This window comes from Salvelinus sp. IW2-2015, linkage group LG17 (genome assembly GCF_002910315.2).
Source record: "Salvelinus sp. IW2-2015 linkage group LG17, ASM291031v2, whole genome shotgun sequence".
Taxonomy (NCBI): domain Eukaryota; kingdom Metazoa; phylum Chordata; class Actinopteri; order Salmoniformes; family Salmonidae; genus Salvelinus; species Salvelinus sp. IW2-2015.
In genome coordinates this window covers 11974400-11993952 of record NC_036857.1, presented here as the reverse complement: position 1 = coordinate 11993952, position 19553 = coordinate 11974400, and the positions used below count along the sequence as shown (strand labels likewise).

The window sequence follows — 19553 nt, the reverse complement described above, 5'->3', positions numbered from 1 at the left end:
GGGACACTCTTGACCCAACAGCTACAACCTATATCTATCCTACCCTGCCTTTCTAAGTCTTCGAAAGCCAAGTCAACAAACAGATTACCGACCATTTCGAATCCCACCATACCTTCCCGCTATGCAATCTGGTTTCGAGCTGTCATGGTGCACCTCACCACGCTCAAGTCATAAACGATATCTTAACCGCCATCGATAGGAAACAATACTGTGCAGCGTATTCATTACCTGGCCAAGGCTTTTGACTCTGTCAATCACCACATCCTCATCGGCAGACTCGAACAGCCTGGTTTCTCTAATGATTGCCTCGCCTGGTTCACCAACTACTTCTCTGCATCGAGTTCAGTGTGTTCAAATCGGAGGGTCTGTGTCCGGCCTCTGGCAGCTCTATGGGGTCCACAGGTTCAATTCTTGGACCGACTCTCTTCTCTGTATACATCAATGATGTCCTCTTGCTGCTGGTGATTCTCTGATCCACCTCTACGCAGACGACACTATTCTGTATACTTTCTGGCCCTTCTTTTGACACTGTGTTAACAACCCTCCAGCGAGCTTCAATGCCATACAACTCTCCTTCCGTGGCCTCAATTGCTCTTAAATACAAGTAAAACTAAAAGCATGCTCTTCAACCGATCGCTGCCTGCACCTGCCCGCCTGTCCAACATCACTACTCTGGACGGCTCTGACCTAGAATATGTGGACAACTACAAATACCTAGTGTGTCTGGTAGACTGTAAACTCTCCTTCCAGACTCACATCAAACATCTCCAATCCAAAGTCAAATCTAGAATTGGCTTCCTATTCCGCAACAAAGCATCCTTTACTCATGCTGCCAAACATACCCTTGTAAAACTGACCATCCTACCAATCCTCGACTTCGGTGATTCATTACAAAATAGCCTCCAAAACCCTACTCAATAAATTGGATGCAGTCTATCACAGTGCCATCCTTTTGTCACCAAAGCCCCATATACTACCCACCACTGCACCTGTACACTCTCTGGCTGGCCCTCGCTTCATACTCGTCGCCAAACCCACTGGTTCCAGGTCATCTACAAGACCCTGCTAGGTAAAGTCCCCCCTTATCTCAGCTCGCTGGTCACCATAGCAGCACCTACCTGTAGCACGCGCTCCAGCAGGTATATCTCTCTAGTCACCCCCAAAACCAATTCTTCCTTTGGACGCCTCTCCTTCCAGTTCTCTGCTGCCAATGACTGGAACGAACTACAAAAATCTCTGAAACTGGAAACACTTATCTCCCTCACTAGCTTTAAGCACCAGCTGTCAGAGCAGCTCATAGATTACTGCACCTGTACATAGCCCATCTATAATTTAGCCCAAACAACTACCTCTTTACCTACTGTATTTATTTATTTATTTTCTCCTTTGCACCCCATTATTTCTGTCTCTACTTTGCGCTTTCTTCCACTGCAAACCAACCATTCCAGTGTTTTTTAGTTTTATTTTACTTGCTGTGTTGTATTCACTTCGCCTCCATGGCCTTTTTATATTTTTATTTATTTATACATATATTTGTTTGCCTTCACCTCCCTTATCTCACCTCACTTGCTCACATTGTATATAGACTTATTTTTTTCACTGTATTATTGACTATATGTTTGTTTTACTCCATGTGTAACTATGTGTTGTTGTATGTGTCGAACTGCTTTGCTTTATCTTGGCCAGGTCGCAATTGTAAATGAGAACTGTTCTCAATTTGCCTACCTGGTTAAATAAAGGTTAAATAAAATAAATAAATAAAAACTGAAGAGCTCAGTGACTTTCAACGTGCCACCTTTCCAACAAGTCAGTTTGTCAAATTGCTGCCCTGCTGGAGCTGCCCTGGTCAACTGTAAGTGCTGTTTTTGTGAAGTGGAAATGTCTGGGAGCAACAACGGCTCAGGCGTTTAGTGGTAGGCCACAGAAGCTTACAGAACGGGACCCCCGAGTGCTGAAGTGCATATTGCTAAAAATCGTCTGTCCTCGGTTGCAACACACTACCGAGATCCAAACTGTCTCTAAAAGCAATATCAGCACAACAACTGTTTGTCGGGAGCTTCATGAAATGGATTTCCATGGCCGAGCAGCCGCACACAAGCCTATTCCTAACGTCGGCTGGATGTGTAAAGTTCACTGCCATTGGACTGGAGTAGTGGAAAGGCGTTCTCTGGAGTGATGAATCACACATCACCATCTGGCAGTCCAATGGACGAATCTGGGTTTGGCGGATGCCAGGAGAACGCTACCTGCCCCAATGCATAGTGCCAACTGTAAAGTTTGGTGGCGGATGCAGAATGGTCTGGACTTTTTTTCATGGTTCGGGCTAGGCCCCTTAGTTCGAGTGAAGGAAATATTAATGCTACAGCATACAATGACATTCTAGACGATTCTGTGCTTCCAACTTTGTGGCAACAGTTTGGGAAGGTCCTTCCTGTTTCAGCATGACAATGCCCCCATGCACAAAGCGAGGGCCATATGAAATGGTTTTCGAGATCGGTGTGGAAGAACTTGACTGGCCTGCACAAGCACTGACCTCAACCCCATCGAACACCTTTGGCATGAATTATAAAACTAACTGTGAGCCAGGCCTAATCGCCCAACATCATGCCCGACCTCACGAATGCTCTTGTGGCTGAATGGAATGGATCCCTGCAGCAATGTTCCAACATCTATGGAAATCTTTCCAGAAAAGTGGAGGCTGTTATAGCAGCAAAGAGGGACCAGCTCCACATTAATGCCCATGATTTTATAATGAGATGTTCTACTTTTGGTCATGTACTGTAATTAGCAGATGTTATTGCAGGTGTAGTGAAGTCCTTGTGTTCCTCTCCAACAGTGCAGTAATATCTAGCAATAGTGGTCCGGACAACAGTGGTCCGGACAACAGGCCCTCCGATTTGACACACTGAACTCTGTCTGAGAAGTAGTTGGTGAACCAGGCGAGGCAGTCATTTGAGAAACGAAGGCTGTTTAGTCTGCTGATAAGAATGTGGTGATTGACAGAGTCAAAAGCCTGGCCAGGTCGATGAAGATGGCTGCACAGTATTGTCTCTTATCGATGGCGGTTAGGCTTTCGTTTAGGACCTTGAGCGTGGCTGACGTGCACCCATGACCAGCCGTAAACCAGATTGCGTAGAGGAGAAGGTACGGTGGGATTCGAAATGGTCGGTGATCTGTTTGTTAACTTGGCTTTCGAAGACGCGTTAGAAAGGCAGGGTAGGATAGATATAGGTCTGTAGCAGTTTGGGTCTAGAGTGTCTCCACCTTGGAAGAGGGGGGTGACTGCGGCAGCTTTCCAATCTTTCGGGATCTCAGACAATACGAAAGAGAGGTTGAACAGGCTAGTAATAGGGGTTGCAACAATTTCGGCGGATAATTTTAGAAAGAGAGGGTCCAGATTGTCTAGCCCGGCTGATTTGTAGGGGTCCAGATTTTGCTGTTCTTTCAGAACAGCTATCTGGATTTGGGTGAAGGAGAAATGGGGGAGGCTTGGGCAAGTTGCTGTGGGGGGCGTAGGGCTGTTGACCGGGGTAGGGGTAGCCAGGTGGAAAGCATGGCCAGCCGTAGAAAAATGCTTATTGAAATTCTCAATTATCGCGGATTTATCGGTGGTGACAGTGTTTCCTAGCGTCTGAAGTTGGGAGGAGGTGCTCTTATTCTCCATGGACTTTACAGTGTCCCAGAACTTTTTTGAGTTTGTGCTCCAAGATGTAAATTTCTGTTTGAAAAAAGCTAGCGTTCCTAACTGTGTATATTGGTTCCTAACTTCCCTGAAAAGTTGTATATTGCGGGGGCTATTCGATGCTAATGCAGTATGCCACAGGATGTTTTTGTGCTGGTCAAGGGCAGTCAGGTCTGGAGTAAACCAAGGGCTATATCTGTTCCTGGTTCTAGATTTTTTGAATGGGGCATGCTTATTTAAGATGGTGAGGAAAGTACTTTTAAAGAATAACCAGGCATCCTGTACTGACGAAATTAGGTCAATATTCTTCCAGGATAGCAGGGCCAGATCGATTAGAAAGTGACGGTCCGCTTGGAGTTTGCCAAATGGCACCTAAAGGACTCAGACCATGAGAAACAAGATTCTCTGGTCTGACGAAACCAAGATTGAACTCTTTGGCCTGAATGCCAAGCATCACGTCTGGATGAAACCTGGCACCACCCCTACGGTGAAGCATATTGGTGGCAGCATCATGCTGTGGGGATGTTTTTTAGTGGCAGCGACTGTGCGACTAGTCAGGATTGAGGGAAAGATGAATGGAGCAAAGTACAGCGAAATCCTTGATGAAAACCTGCTCCAGAGCGCTCAGGATCTCTGGGGCAAAGGTTCACCTTCCAACAGGGCAACGACCCTAAGTACTCAGGCAAAATAAATTAGGAGTGGCTTTGCGACAAGTATCAGGATATCCCTTGAGTGGCCCAGCCAGAGCCCGGACTTGAACCTGAGGAATTTCTCAGGACCGCTTGAGAGGATCTGCAGAGCAGAATGGGAGACTCCCCAAATACAGGTGTGCCAAGCTTGTAGTGTCATACCTAAGGAGACTCGAGGCTGTAGTCGCTGCCAAAGATGCTTCAACAAAGTACTGAGTAAAGGGACTATCTAATTATGTAAATGTATTTATGTAATTTTTTTAGTTTTTGCTTCGTCATTATGGGGTATTGTTTGTAGATTGATGAGAGGAAAAACGCTATTGACTTCATTTTAGAATAAGGCTGTAACATAACAAATGTGGAAAGATTACATGTGAAATGGGTAAAACAGTATGTAAACATTATTAAAGTGACCAGTGCTCCATGTCTATGTACATAGGGCAGCAGCCTCTAAGGTGCAGGGCTGAGTAACCAAGTGGTAGCCGGCTAGTGACAGTGACTAAGGTCAGGGCAGGATACTCGTTGAAGGCCGGCTAGTGATGGCTATTTAACAGTCTGATGGCCTTGAGTTAAGAAGCTGTTTTTCAGTCTCTCTGCCCCAGCTTTGATGCACCTGTACTGACCTTGCCTTCTGGATAATAGCGGGGGGAACAGGCCGTAACTCGAGTAGATGAGGTCCTTGGTGATCTTATTGGCATTCCTGTGACACCAGGTGCGGTAGATGTCCTGGAGGGCAGGTAGTGTGCCCCCGGTGATGCATTGGGTGGACCACACCACCATCTGGATAGCCCTGCGGTTGTGGACGGTGCAGTTGCTGTACCAGGTGGTGATACAGCCCGACCGGATGCTCTCAATGGTGCATCTGTAAAAGTCTGTGAGGAACTTAGGGGCCAAGCCAAATTTCTTCAGCCTCCTGAGGTTGAAGAGGCGCTGTTGGGCCTTCTTCACCACACTGTCTGTGTGGGTGGACCATTTCAGATTTCAGTGATGTGTATACCGAGGAATTTTAAGCTTTTCACCTTCTCCCCGTCGATGTGGATGGGGGCGTGCTCGCTTTGTCTCGTCTTTTTTGGTAATCAGGCCTATCACTGTTGTGTCCTCTGCAAACTTGATGACACAACACCTGGGGGTGTCCTGTCAGACTGGGTCATGGACTTCCTGACGGGCTGTCCCCAGGTGGTAAAAGTAGACAACACCTCCACTACACTGATCCTCTAACACAAGGGCCCCACGAGGGTGCTTGCTCAGCCCCCTCCTCTACTCCCTGTTCACCCATAACTGCGTGGCCATCCTGATGTCACTGAAGTTGCTAATGATTTACTGTACTGCCGTGTTCATTTATCGTGTTAATGAGGCCCAGACAAGGAGCTGACCAGTGCTGAAAGATTAAAACGGACACTATCAAGTCACACATAAAAACAACAGTGCCTGCCAGAATGTCAAATGTTAAAATGTCCCACCATATAATGTAAACTTTGCAGATTTCAAATATGGGGGTTGAAAATGTAGAGCTGTAATTTCATCTGAAAAACTTCTGAAAGGATACGCCATAGATGTTATGAAAAGAATAGTGGAAACACCGGAACAACCCGGAAGAAGAAACTAGTGCAAAATGTGATAACACCGCGAGACAGAGGTCAGAATTTCTCTCTCACAACCATCTTGGATATAGAATCCCGACTCGGTGAGTCTCTCGCTAATCTAACTTAATCTAACCGTTTATCGTCTTTGAAAATATTTTAAACAGAGTTCCGACAGTACATGATAAATTTGTCATACACTTTATGTGGATATTAATCTATATCATTGTATGTACACATATTCACTGTTATGTAGTCGATCTCTGGTACAAAATGGGGGAACATGACTGCTCACATTCCCTATCTGGAACAGGCTAACTATTTGATAACAGGACGAATTTGAAATGTTAACAATTGTGCTACATCTGTGAAGTGTTTAGTTAACGTTGACCGTGTATCAACACGCACAATTGTCTGTCGGCTGTTTGTGACCGTGCATAGCCAGCTAGTTAACGTTAGCTTCAAGTGAAGCTTGTTCGCCAGAAAGTGAGCTTAACGTTAGCTTGCTAACTTTTTTGTTTTCTTTGTAGAGTTTAAAAGTTGATACGAGTGTTTATTATTGCTGATACGTTATATTAAACAGCGTTTCCGTTCAGTGGCCATTTTGTATCCTGATTTGCACTTTAACATTAACTAGTTAACTAATCATTTTAAAGTGGATTGTTAGTATGCTAACTAGGGCCGGGGGTGTAGCTAACGCTAGCTATGTGGCAACACGTGAAACACGCATATCACTTGAGTTATAATTTAAAATGGCTAACTAACGTTAGCTACTTGGCTGCTGTCCATTAGCCAGTTATCCCTCAGTCAGTAAGTAGTATAACGTTACATTTGACAGTATCAGTAGCAAAGTGATTAAAATGTTACACAAGTACAGTAACTTGTACTTAGTATAAATGAGATCTAGCTGGGAATGATTGATATTTGAACACAGACACGTTGAATCCAGGTCCTACTATAGTACACTGAAGCCATCAGCGCTCTGCATTTGCCTAGTCAGTGAGCCATGTAAAAATAATTACGTTGGCTGTGTTTTATTCAATCCTCACTTGATTTAAATGTAAGTTATTCCTGGTGATCATTACTTGATTTCTCCTTTCAGACACAAGCATGCCTGGCGAAGCCACAGAGACGGTCCCAGTCACTGAGCAGGAGATGCAACAGCCGCAAGTTGAGACTGGTTCGTATAGCATTATTATATCACACATGCATGCTAAGATACTAAACTACTGGGCTGACGGGGTCCTGGAATTCAAGCACTGCAGTAGAAGTCATATTCCCCCATTGGGAGTGGAGTGGTGGCTTTTATTTTAGAGCTCTATATTGGTTTAACTCCTTTTGGGAAAGGTAAAACTCATCAGTTGACACTGAGATAATCAAGCAGGTGACACTGCTGTTGAATGACACTAACATCTGTTGGTTACATTGACTTGGAACTCTGGGTCACCTGTTGAGTCCTCCTTTACACACATTCTCAGCATTAATGGGGAGGTGTGGTGGAAGGTTTATTTTAAGGGGATGGGTGGGCTGAGCAGCTGAGGGATCATATAAACCATACCCTGTAGATTATAATCTTGGGGGGGGGGCTACTCGGTCTCTATCCACAACTTCCAGACTAGAAACCTTGTTTTTATACTGAGAAGTGAGTAGCCCTCTAGAATTATGTTTGACAAGGCTGGTCATTGCCTCACTTTGCATTAATGTGGGAATAACTGTGTGTTAACAATTTGGTTGTTGTGTCCTGAAATTCACTGCAGTCCAAATGGGTTATCCAGGACCCCTTATTTACTCAAACTCAAACTGCCTGTTGAATGTTACTGCACTGACAACTGGGTTGTGAAACACTTCCCAATGCATGGGTATTTATGTAGTCGCCTTCTGCATGGGACATTTTAAAGAAACAGGCATTAATTACGTGGTCAAACTTTAATAGCAACCTTTGGCATAAAGGAGTGGCACTGACTATCATAACGTTACAGCTGTATGAATTACTTCTGGTTCTGGGAAATACTGGTCCACATAAAATACATTTTTTTTATAGCAGATTTATTTATTTTTTATTCACACTACATTCTCATTGACCATGTTAAGTGGCCATTGCTTACTGCTATTTTCTTTTTATTTTATCTGAAATTGCAGCTTTTACTTCGAATTGATGATAATGATAGTGCTATGGATTATGGTTTTTTTCAACGACGATACGGATTATTGGAGGACCAAAAAAAGCCGATACTGATTAATCGGCCTATTTATTTTTATAAATATATATTTGTAATAATGACAATTACAACAATACTGAATGAACATGTTTATTTTAACTTAATACATAAATAAAATCAATTTAGTCTCAAATAAATAATGAAACATTTTCAATTTGATTTAAATAATGCAAAAACACAGTTGGAGAAGAAAGTAAAAGTGCAGTATGAGCCATTGTAAAAAAGCGAACGTTCTGAGCAAGGAACTTAAACATGAGAACATATGAAAGCTGGTGGTTCCTTTTAACATGAGTCTTCAATATTACCAGTTAATAAGTTTTAGGTTGTAGTTATTATTGGAATTATAGGACTATTTCTCTCTCTACCATTTGTATTTCATATACCTTTGACTATTGGATGTTCTTATAGGCACTTTAGTATTGCCAGCCTAATCTCGAGAGTTGATAGGCTTGAAGTCATAAACAGAGCTGTGCTTCAAGCATTGCGGAGAGCTGCTGGCAAACGCAGGAAAGTGCTGTTTGAATGAATGCTTACGAGTCTGCTGCTGCCTACCACCAATCAGACTGCTCTATCATACTTCATTATAATATAATAAACACAGAAGTATGAGCTTTGGGTCAATATGGTCAAATTTCGAAAACAATGGTTATTCTTTCAGTGGAATACGGAACAGTTCTGTATTTTATGGAACGGGTGGCAACCCTAAATATTGCTGTTACATTGCACAGCCTTCAATGTTATGTCATAATTATGTAAAATTCTGACAAATGAATTACGGTCTTTGTGAGGAAGAAATGGTCTTCACACAGTTCGCAACGAGCCAGGTGGCCCAAACTACTGCATATATACCCTGACTCTGCTTGCACTGAATGCAAGAGAAGTGACAATTTCCCTAGTTAATATAGCCTGCTAACATGAATTTCTTAACTAAATATGGAGTTTAAAAAAATATATATACTTGTGTATTGATTTTAAGAAAGGCATTGATGTTTATGGTTAGGTGCATTGATGCAACGATTGTGCTTTTTTTCTCAAATGCACTTTTGTTAAACCATCACCCGTTTATCGATGTTGAAGTAGGCTCTGATCCGTAGATAAATTAACCGCATTGATTATATGGAACGCAGGACAAGCTAGTTAACTACACATGGTTGATATTACCAGTTTAACTAGTGATTATGCTAAGAAAAGTTTAATGCTAGCTAGCAACTTACCGTGGCTCCTTGCTGCACTCGCGTTAATCGGTCAACCTCTACTATGGTAATGTACTGATGCCCTAACAAGTGCAGGCCTGTTATGGCATTGATTTGACTAAATGTTGATGTCAAAGGTAAGCTGCTTCTGTGAAGTAGCTTATGGCTCTTTATTTTGAAGTCATTTGAGAAACATTGGTTTTGAATAGAACGGAGTTAGTATTGTGGTTGGTTTTCTTAAAGCATTTTCTCATTCATTTTCGTGCTGCAGCAAACGAAATTCTGATTACTATGGCGAAGATGTCAATATGCTAGTGATTATAATTGGCGAAACTTTTATGGATTTCTTCACTACCAAGCCCTGTATTAGAAGAGTTATAAGCAGATGAAAGTCCATGTTTCCCCAAAGAGACTATGGAGTGGCGCTGATTTAAGACCACAAATTGCTTTTGAAGTCCATTGGCCATGATGGCAGCCAAAGAAGATGCATGTGCTAAACAAGTGAAGACTACCGATATTGATTGGAAAAGACATGGGTACCACAGGTGCTTGTTTAATGAAGTTGCTGAGGAACTACAGTGAAGGATTTATGGAGAGAGCCCACATACTAGTGCTAACACCAAGTATTAGCTGATAACTGTTTTTAGCTTAAGACCACACGTGAAGACTTTAGGAATTCATTTTAGTCTGTTGGAAGAGCGGTATTTTTTTTGCTCAGCATGGAAGTCGGTGTTCCAGAAAAGTGTTGAAAATCCTGTTGGGGAATTGGTTTGTTGCATGAAATGGATTTTTAAGAAATCTAGTTATTTGACGGTTATTCAGGTAAGGTTATTAAAATGCCTCATTATATATAACAGAATAGAAACTTATTAAATCTCGATTTACTAATTCAAAAGTTTTCTAGTATTCCAGTGTGCATGATTGTCTCTGTCGCAAGACACTTCACTCTGAAATATTGTCATTACGGTTAGTAGGTGTATTGAATGCTACTCTTTCTTCAGAGGGTTTCCTCACACTTTCGGTCTCAATGTGTTTCCAAGTACAATCTTGTGCATTTGGGCACTGCATGGCAACTGGGACATGGGCACAAGTTTGGTTTTGTGGGTATACACATTCACCCATTTTTGGTTCAGTTATAACAAATGAAAAGCTCATGTCTGCATCCTTGAACAACCTCACAAACACCTTGGTTCAACTGAATTGGTAGATGTAGATCACAAACCCATTGCTAAAAAATGTACTTTTATTCAATTGTTTCCTCTTCATATTTTGTCACATAATCAAAACATTTTGGACCCTACCTTCCTCATGTTTGTTAGTCTCTCGTATAGGAGAGTACTATTAGTGTAGCTAGATTTTCTTAAACAAGGTGTTCAATCATTTTGATCATATGCTTTAAATAAACATGTAAGCTTATCAACCGCTCCTCACGCTATCGCTGTGACTATCCCCTGCTGCTCCTTCCGCTCCTCCTTTCCTTCCTATCAGCTCCAGGGGTGTTGAGTTCCTCTGCTCCCCTTGGGATGGCTGTGCCCGATGTGACCAATGCCCCTTTGGAGAGTCCTGTGCCTCCAGAAGGTTCCACTTTTCTTCCAGAAATCAAATCCCATTCAGTGTCAGACATGGCTTCTGGGGAGGCAGCTAGTGGACAACTTAATGGTGTAAAAGCAACACCTGAAGTCACTGCGCAAACTGAAGTGCCTGGGGTCACAGAGGAAGCAGTGATCCAAGAATCTGTCTCACCAGTTGAGGCAGTTGCATCTGCCTCAGAAGAAACGCCTGTTCAAGAACCAACGGCACTTTCTGACGAACCTCATGCCTCAAATGAAGAACCAACTGTTCAAGACCTAGAAGCTGCTGCCGAAGAACCGGTCACCCAAGCAACTGAAAATATAATCATTCAAGATTCAGCTGCGGTTACAGAGGTTACCGTGGCTGAGGAACCTATGGCTGAAGCTGAAGAACCCATTGGAGTGGTCAAAGAACCAGTGCTTGCTGCTGAAGAGCCAATCGCTGATGCTGTTGACGCGCCAATCGTAGACACTATTGATGGGATGGCACGTGGAACTCCAGAATTCACCCCTGAGCCTGCAGTCGAGGCAATCGTTAAAGATGTGAAGACTGTGAGTTTGAAGCCAGCTCCTGAAGATGCCGTACCATGCACTGAAGTGGCCAGCTCGAACCCTGGGGACACAGAACTGGAATCTCTGCCTGCTGATTTGACCATAGACACTGCCACACTAAACAAAACTCTCGTTGAGAAAGAAGCAATGGCGGCCTTCTCTGAGGCCGTCCAGCCAAAGGTGACGTCAAATCGTGCAGGCCCGACCATCTCCACCCGGCACCTGTCAGGTGGGTCATTTTGTGTGTAAAGTAAAGGCTGCTTTAACTTTCTTACAGCAGCTCCCCCTTCCAGATCTTTTGTTTCTTATATACTTGCTAACTTTTGCACCGACTGGGCCTAGATTTGCCTTGTAAATGGTATGTTTTCCCCAATTTATCTTTTTGTATTTCAATATGCTTGATGAAAAGGGCTAATGTTGAGAGAATTAAGAATGGCAAGATTTTATTTTAAGGCTTGTTAACTCGAGGCGTCTCAATTTTCTTTTGCGTCACTGTTTTAAACTCATTGTTTCACCTTGAAACAGGCCAGTCCATTTAAGCACTTCATGTAAAGAGTTGACTTCCAGCAACTTTTTCCTCTTGTCGTCTGATGTTAACTGTTCTGTTTCTGTTGCTCTATTTTCTCTCTCAGCGCTTATTGGCGTTTGTCCAGGAAGAATCCACCAAGCCAACTGTGTTCAAGTGCTTTAACAGCAGTGTGTTTTCAACACTGATATTTGTTTCCAATGAAGGTGTTTGTATCCATTTGTGGGAGTTGTAGTTCCAGTTTAAGGCTTTTTGTTCATTGCGGTACACCATTTTAATCCTCACTATCTTTTAATCATCCTCACATCTGCTGTTGATTGCTTTATTTATTTAATTGTAGTATTAAACATAGCGAATTGGTTAAATGATTCAATGAAATACTGATTTTATTTATCTATACTATAGCGATTCTCAAACCTATGGGGTTCGCAATGATGAAAGGGGGCATAAGTGAAAAGGTTTGGGAGCACTGGTATAGCTTAACTTTGAAACTCGGTTGTAAACCACAATTCATCATTCTACCTAGGGTTTAGGTCAAATGTTCTTAGTGTTATCTGTTCTGCATAGCATTATAAACAATAACCGCTAAAGCGCCTTCGGATTTGACCTGTCACAAATTATAAATCGTGCCATGCTTTGCGAATGCATTTGCCACACTTTGTCTTTCCTCTGCACTGAGTGGGTCCTCAATTTGAATTTGAGTGATGCTGTAGAAAATGTGACGTGTGTGTTTTGCCTGAATACTTGAAATTGAGTGTGCTGCCCTGCAACAATTCCTTCCATTTCGGAAAGAAGTTTGGTGTGGTGTTTATTTTCCTAACCCTGGATTTCTGAGGTAACATTGCCTCCTGTGTTCTATTCTTTTAACCTGCATGGTTCAGGCTTTGACATCCTTGTCTTCCAAATGTAAAAACATTTAAACAAATTTGTTTCATTCAGCTGCACTCTCTGCCCCTGCAAGTCTGGCTACCTCCCAGAAACCTCAGACTGCTTCTGGCCCTGCCAAGCCCAAAGGCAAAGAGGCCAAGGGTGGCTCTGCCCCAAAGGCTGTCCCTGGCAGAAGAAAACGCTCCTCTATGTCTGCCTCCTCTGCTTCTCCTACCTCCTCCACACCCCATTCCCCCCTAGCTACCTCACCTGGGGCTGCTGGAACTCCCAGCCAGGGCAGTCGTGCCGCCCCCAAGGTTGTGAAGGTTGGCAAACAAAGAAAGGCTAAGAAAGAGTATTTTAAGCCTACTGCTGACCTGCCAGCCCCAGCAGGGGCCAAACCTCTTCCTATGGAGCCTAAAGCTGCTCCTGCACCAGTAGTGGCCACGCCAGTGACTGTTGCTCCAGAGCCTGCCTCTCCCAAGCCTGTGGCGTCCCCTGTGTCCTTCAAAGTGACCTCAAAGCCTGCTGCACCAGCCCCCGTGTCATTTGCTGACGCTATTGCCTCTAGCCCCCCTAGAGCTGCCTCTGAAATGCCCATAGCCAAGCCAGAGCGTCTGCTCAAGGCTGAGGTGAAAGAGGTCAATGCAGCACCTGCCCTGGAGGATGACGATGACCTTCCCCCTCTCATTCCACCAGAGGAGCCAGTAAAGATGCCAGTCTTCTCACCCCCTACAGTAGTAGGGACTCCTAAGCCTGCCCCAGTTGCTTCTCCAGCTCCCCCTAAGCCAGCTCCTTTTGAGCCCGTTGTAGCGGCGTCGGCTCCTGTTAAGGCTGTTGTGGCTACACCTGTTCCCCCTAAGCCAGTTCCAGTTAAGCTCGTTGTGGCTACACCAGCTCCCCTTAAGCCTGCTCCAGTTGTAGCTGTACCAGCTCCCCCTAAGCCTCCTCCAGTTGTAGCTGCACCAGCTCCTGTTAAGCCCATTGTTGCTACACCAGCTCCCCCTAAGCCTGCTCCAATTGTACCTTCGCCGGCTCCTGTTAAGCCTGTTGTGGCTACAACCGCGCCCCGTAAGCCAGTTCCAGTTAAGCCTGTTGTGGCTACAACCGCGCCCCCTAAGCCAGTTCCAGTTAAGCCCATTATGGCTACACCAGCTCCCCCTAAGCCTGCTCCAATTGTACCTTCGCCGGCTCCTGTTAAGCCTGTTGTGGCTACAACCGCGCCCCCTAAGCCAGTTCCAGTTAAGCCTGTTGTGGCTACAACCGCGCCGCCTAAGCCAGTTCCAGTTAAGCCCATTGTTGCTACACCAGCTCCCCCTAAGTCTGCTCCAATTGTAGCTGTGCCGGCTCCTGTTAAGCCCGTTGTGGCTACACCAGCTCCCCGTAAGCCTGCTCCAGTTGTAGCTGCACTAGCTTCCGTCAAGGCCTCTCCGGTTGTAGCTTCGCCAGCTCCCGTTGAGCCAGTTATAGCTGCACCAGCTTCCGTCAAGACCGTTCCCGTTGTAGCTGCACCAACTCCTATTGAGGCCTCTCCGGTTGTACCAGCACCCGCTAAGCCAGCTCTTGTTGAGCCCGTTGTAGCTGCACCAGCTTCCGTCAAGGCCGCTCCCGTTGTAGCTGCCCCGGCTCCCGTTGAGCCAGTTGTAGCTGGACCAGCTCCCCTTAAGCCTGCTTCCTATGCAGCCGTGGTAGCTGCACCAGCTCCTCTTAAGCCTGTTCCCATCGAGCCTGTTGTAGCTTCCCCAGCTCCCCCTAAGCCTGTTGAAGTAGCCGTTGTACCAGCACCTGTTTCAAACCCTGCCCCCACCCCTGCTAAACCCCCTACCAAACCGGAGCCTGTGATCAAGAATGACAAGGGTATTTCTTATTTTGTCTGTCTGTGTCCCCTCTGTTTGCCCACCGGTGTTGATTTCTGTGGCCTGTTCAAGTCTCTTTTCCCTTTTAAAGCTAAAGAAAGTAGAGATTGTAGTAGTCTGTATTAGCTTTTCCTCAAATGTAACGTCTGAACTGGCCTGTTTCAAAGATCACGTGTAGTTATTGGAGCTATTGATTGGTGAAATCAGTGCTCCCGTTTGAGTGCCATTTTTATTCTTTGGGGTACATTTTTACTGTGTACTTTCAAAACAAGAAGTTCCAGTTTGCATGTTTTTCCTCCCAACAAGATGATGTTAAGGTTCAAATTATGTAAATGCCCTGCTATTATATACTGTTTTTTTCTGGGGGGGGTCTCTCAATTATAGTGAATTGAGGAGCCCTATTACAGTGCCTTCAAAGTATTCATACCCTTGGACTTATTCCACATTTTGTTACAGCCTAACTTCAAAATGGATTTTAAAAATACACATTTGCACCCATCTACACACTAATGTCAAAGTGAAAACATTATATATTTTTTGCAAATCTATTGAAAATTAAATGCAGATTTCATTTACATAAGTATTCACGAGTAAGCACCTTACAGCTTACAGCTGTGGGTCTATCTGGGTAAGTCTCTAAGAGCTTTCCACACCTGGATTTTTTAACATAAGCCCATTTAATATTTTCAAAAGTCTTCAAGCTCTGTGAAATTGGTTCTTGATCATTGCTAGAAAATCAAGTAGATTTAAGGAAAAACTAACTCGGCCACTCGGGAACATTTGGCCTTGGGTTTTAGGTTATTTTCCTGCTGAAAGTTGAAATAATCTCAATGTCTGGTGGAATGCAGACTGAACCAGGTTTTCCTCTAGGATTTTGTCTGCTTAGCTCTTTTTTTTTATCCTGAAACTCCACAGTCCTTAACTATTACAAGCATACCCATAACATGATGCAGCCACCACTATGCTTGAAAATATGGGGAGTGGTACTCCTTAATGCATTGTATTGGATTTACCCCAATCATAACACTATTCAGGACAAAACATTCATTGTTTTTTTGCGGTATTACTTTAGTGCCCTCTTGCAAACAGTATGTTTGTTTTGGAATATTTTTTTATTCTGTACGGGTTTCCTTTTCAGTCTGTCAATTAGGTTAGTATTGTGGAGTAACTACAATATTGATCCATCCTCGGTTTTCTCCTGTAAGCCATTCAACTCTAACTGTTTGAAAGTCAACATTGGCCTCATGGTGAAATCCCTGGGTGGTTTCCTTCCTCTCCGTCAACTGCGTTAGGAAGAATGCCTGTATCTTTGTGGTGACTGGGTGTATTGGTAATAATGAATGACTTCGCCTTGCTCAACGGGATATTCAGTGTCTGCTTCTTTTTTCTTTCTTTTTTGTGCCCCTTTGCAAGGCATTGGATTACCTCCCTGGTCTTTGGGGTTGACTATTTGAAATTCGCTACTCGACTGAGGGACCTTACAATTATATGTATGAATGGGATACAGAGATCATAGTAATTTGGAATTTGTGTTAAACACTATTGCACACGGCCCATGCAACTTATTATGTGGCTTGTTAAGCACGTTTTTACTCCTGAACTTATTTAGGCTTGCCATAACAAAAGGCTTGACTATTTAAGACGTTTCAGACCTCCGTTTTGACATGGTGTATTAAGACTTCGACAAAAAATCTAAATTGAATCCCTTTTTAAAATCTGTCTAACAAAATGTTGGCAAGTCAAGGGGTGTGAATACTTTCTGAAGGAACTGTATTTCTGTCAGCCTATAAAAGGACTTTTGAGGGGAATGGCAAGGGGGGTGGCAGTTCCATGTCATTGTGATACAGGTTTGTCAAATTGGGAGATTACTTTTCAAATCCGTATGCAAAGGGTGTGCAAGATTTTACTACTCCACAGATACTTTCACATTTATAAGCAGGTCTGTTCTTTTCTACACTGACATTTTTGTTAACCTCATCCACATATACCCATTTTTATTCTGTTTCACTACCTCAAATTAATAGATTAGATTCACCTACCACCAACCAATGTTGCGCTCATTCAACATCTCGATTTGTATTAGTCTCTGTTGTGCCTCATAGACTTTGCTCTGTTAAATACCTATGCAATTACAATTCTCTTACAAAGGCTGCTGTAGAAGAACTGGTTTTCTGCAGCTCAGGCCTTTGCCATTGACCACATGAATAATGCTTGTTTCTCTGGGGGTGGCTTACAGGGTCTGGCACTGAATCGGACAGTGATGAGTCTGTACCAGATCTGGAGGAACACGACTCTGCACAGACACAGCAAGCGCAGGTAAGACCACCTGAGAGTGACCAAGTGCCCAGATAAGACTGCTCAGGCAGAGGTCTGGCAGGCCACATAACAGATTAATTTAGCACGCTGCTTCTATGGTGTATGGGTGGGATACAGTACACCCTTATATTTCACTCCCAACATGATTAGAATAGATCCTTGACTCTTCAGTGATGATTGATTCGGTGAATTTCGTTCTTCTGATTCTACTGAAGCCATCCTTCATGTCCTGAGAATAGGAAAAAGCCAAAGGGATAATTTAATATGCTTTATTTTTACCGCGCACACCATATTCTTACATATTGGTTGAATTTTTGGTCTATTTCTCCAAAAAATTTAATCTTGCCTGTCATTAAAGGAGGATTTGTAATTTTTTCCCCCACAGCTTGCAGCTGCTGCAGAAATAGATGAAGAACCCGTTAGCAAAGCCAAACAGAGCCGTAGTGAAAAGAAGGCACGAAAGGTAACTAACATGAAACGATCTAGACTTGTTTTCATTAGGCATTCCAGTCTTAAAAGTATACATTGAATTATTTAAATTACTATGCCATCTATAACTGTCCATTGTTGGAACTAGTGTTCAGTTCCACTCAAAATAGAGCATGACCCATGGTTCTTTGCTTCTCTCCAGGCAATGTCTAAGCTGGGTCTCAGGCAGGTGACGGGGGTCACCAGGGTTACCATTCGCAAGTCTAAAAATATCCTTTTCGTTATCACCAAACCAGACGTCTACAAGAGCCCTGCATCAGACACTTACATTGTCTTTGGTGAGGCTAAGGTAAGATGGATACAGTTTGAATTTTGTTTTCTGATTCCTTTTAAATATGTAATGTTGCTGGTGTTATTCCATCTCGTCTTAACTGCTCTTTCAGAACCAGAATCGCATGCTCTTAATGGTATCAGTCAAATTTGCAGTGTAATGTCCATTCAACCAAGGTGTTGGGGTTCTTTCCAAAGGTTACAGCGCTGATATCACGATCTGTTTCTCTCCCTTTGTGTCTCAGATCGAGGATCTTTCACAACAAGCCCAGCTTGCCGCGGCAGAGAAGTTCAAGGTACAGGGAGAAGCCGTGTCGAACGTCCAGGAAAACACACAGACTCCCACTGTACAAGAGGAGAGCGAAGAGGAAGAGGTGAGGGCCTTGAGAGGGGTGAAACGGTTAACATAGAATCATCAGCAGGTCATTTCTCTTCAGTGATGATTGATACAGTGACTTTCGTTCTTCTGAGTCTACTGAAGCCAACCTTTCTGTCCTGAGAAGAGCAATTGAAACTATGATGGGGCTTAGTTTTATACATGATCATGAACCAGACCACTGTAAACTATGATAGGGCTTAGTTTATACATTATCAGAAACCAGGTACCATACTTTTTGTCCATTTAGATGGTATAACTCTGTTTGCCTCCATTAATTAGCTTTTAGTTTGTAGTTGTCTTCCTTGTTTAATGGGGTTATTGTGGGTCCAATACAAAAGCCCCATTCCCCTTGATGTCAGTGAATTGCAGTGTGAGTTAAACTGTCTGATACTAATGCTTTGTCTCGATGCATAGGTTGACGAGACCGGGGTTGAGGTGAAGGACATTGAACTCGTGATGTCACAAGCCAACGTGTCGCGAGCGAAGGCTGTACGCGCCCTTAAAAACAACAACAATGATATTGTCAATGCTATTATGGTAAGTATATTTTACCACACAATTCCCTTGTCACCAGACAGTATTATCCAGCACAGGTTCCCCTCAATCCAAAAATGTGTAGATTTGAGTTGTGACCTGTCAGTTATCGTAGGATCTACTAGCTGGAGATCCTTTCTCTTCAGTGATGATTGATACAGTGACTTTCGTTCTTCTGAGTCTACTGAAGCCAACCTTTCTGTCCTGAGAAGAGATGGGCACTTAACTATGACAGGGCTTAGTTTGTACATGTATCAACACATTGTATTCTTATATTCACAGGAATTGACGATGTAGGCTGCTGGTCGAAGGGGGTTCTGAAAGTTTGCTGGTTTAATCTACTATTGTTTGTACAATTTATACCCGAGATGGAAATAAAGTTGTGGCTTGGTGAATTGAACTAGGTTTCCCTCTGTATTAGTTTTGTGAAATTATGAATCGTACATCTCCAGGACTAGGATTGAAGAACACTTGACTCAGAGGGATTTGTCTGAACAGTGGTATGGAATACAGTTTAGTCCTCAGAGGTGTAAACTCTTCTCTGTTTTACTGAACTTTCAGAAGTCCCTCTGCTGAAATGGTATTGTAGGGCTGGATATCTTTCATTGCTGTGGTTAAATATTTTTTGTAAACAATGTACCACAGATTTAAGACAAAAGTATTGCATTTTAATTAGCTGGTGCTGGGAATCTTGAGCCGTTTTGCTACTATGACTAATCTAAAGACTTCCAGTGTAAACCGCACCTCTGAGTAACTGATGAAACAAGGAAACTGGAAGGCACTTGTTCGCTGAAAGATTACTGTAAAGGTATGTAATGAATACAGATCGT

General features: G+C 43.4%; 1 protein-coding gene and 3 non-coding genes across 8 annotated transcripts; all 4 read left to right on the top strand.

Annotated features, from left to right (window-relative positions):
- Window positions 1-5948: 5948 nt before the first annotated feature.
- Window positions 5949-19123, top strand: LOC111976760 (nascent polypeptide-associated complex subunit alpha). Of its 5 annotated transcripts, XM_024005864.1 has the most exons (9): window positions 5949-6055; window positions 7054-7131; window positions 10852-11715; window positions 16972-17051; window positions 17437-17514; window positions 17683-17829; window positions 18056-18184; window positions 18604-18726; window positions 19006-19123. In XM_024005864.1, exons 2-9 carry the CDS (start codon window positions 7062-7064, stop codon window positions 19018-19020), a joined length of 1506 nt encoding a protein of 501 aa, XP_023861632.1. In that variant the 5' UTR covers window positions 5949-6055; window positions 7054-7061; the 3' UTR covers window positions 19021-19123. The 5 variants fall into 5 exon arrangements, with proteins under 5 accessions (XP_023861632.1, XP_023861633.1, XP_070303956.1 ...); XM_024005865.1 differs by lacking the exon at window positions 10852-11715 and having other exon boundaries at window positions 5950-6055; XM_070447855.1 differs by lacking the exons at window positions 5949-6055; window positions 7054-7131; window positions 10852-11715 and adding exons at window positions 11779-13851; window positions 13993-14736.
- On the top strand, window positions 17216-17289 carry LOC111977304 (small nucleolar RNA SNORD59). The gene has a single exon (XR_002879035.1). It is a non-coding gene; the product is annotated as a small nucleolar RNA SNORD59 (small nucleolar RNA).
- LOC111977303 (small nucleolar RNA SNORD59) lies at window positions 18241-18314 on the top strand. Its single transcript, XR_002879034.1, has one exon. It is a non-coding gene; the product is annotated as a small nucleolar RNA SNORD59 (small nucleolar RNA).
- Window positions 18863-18936, top strand: LOC111977302 (small nucleolar RNA SNORD59). The gene has a single exon (XR_002879033.1). It is a non-coding gene; the product is annotated as a small nucleolar RNA SNORD59 (small nucleolar RNA).
- Window positions 19124-19553: the final 430 nt, after the last annotated feature.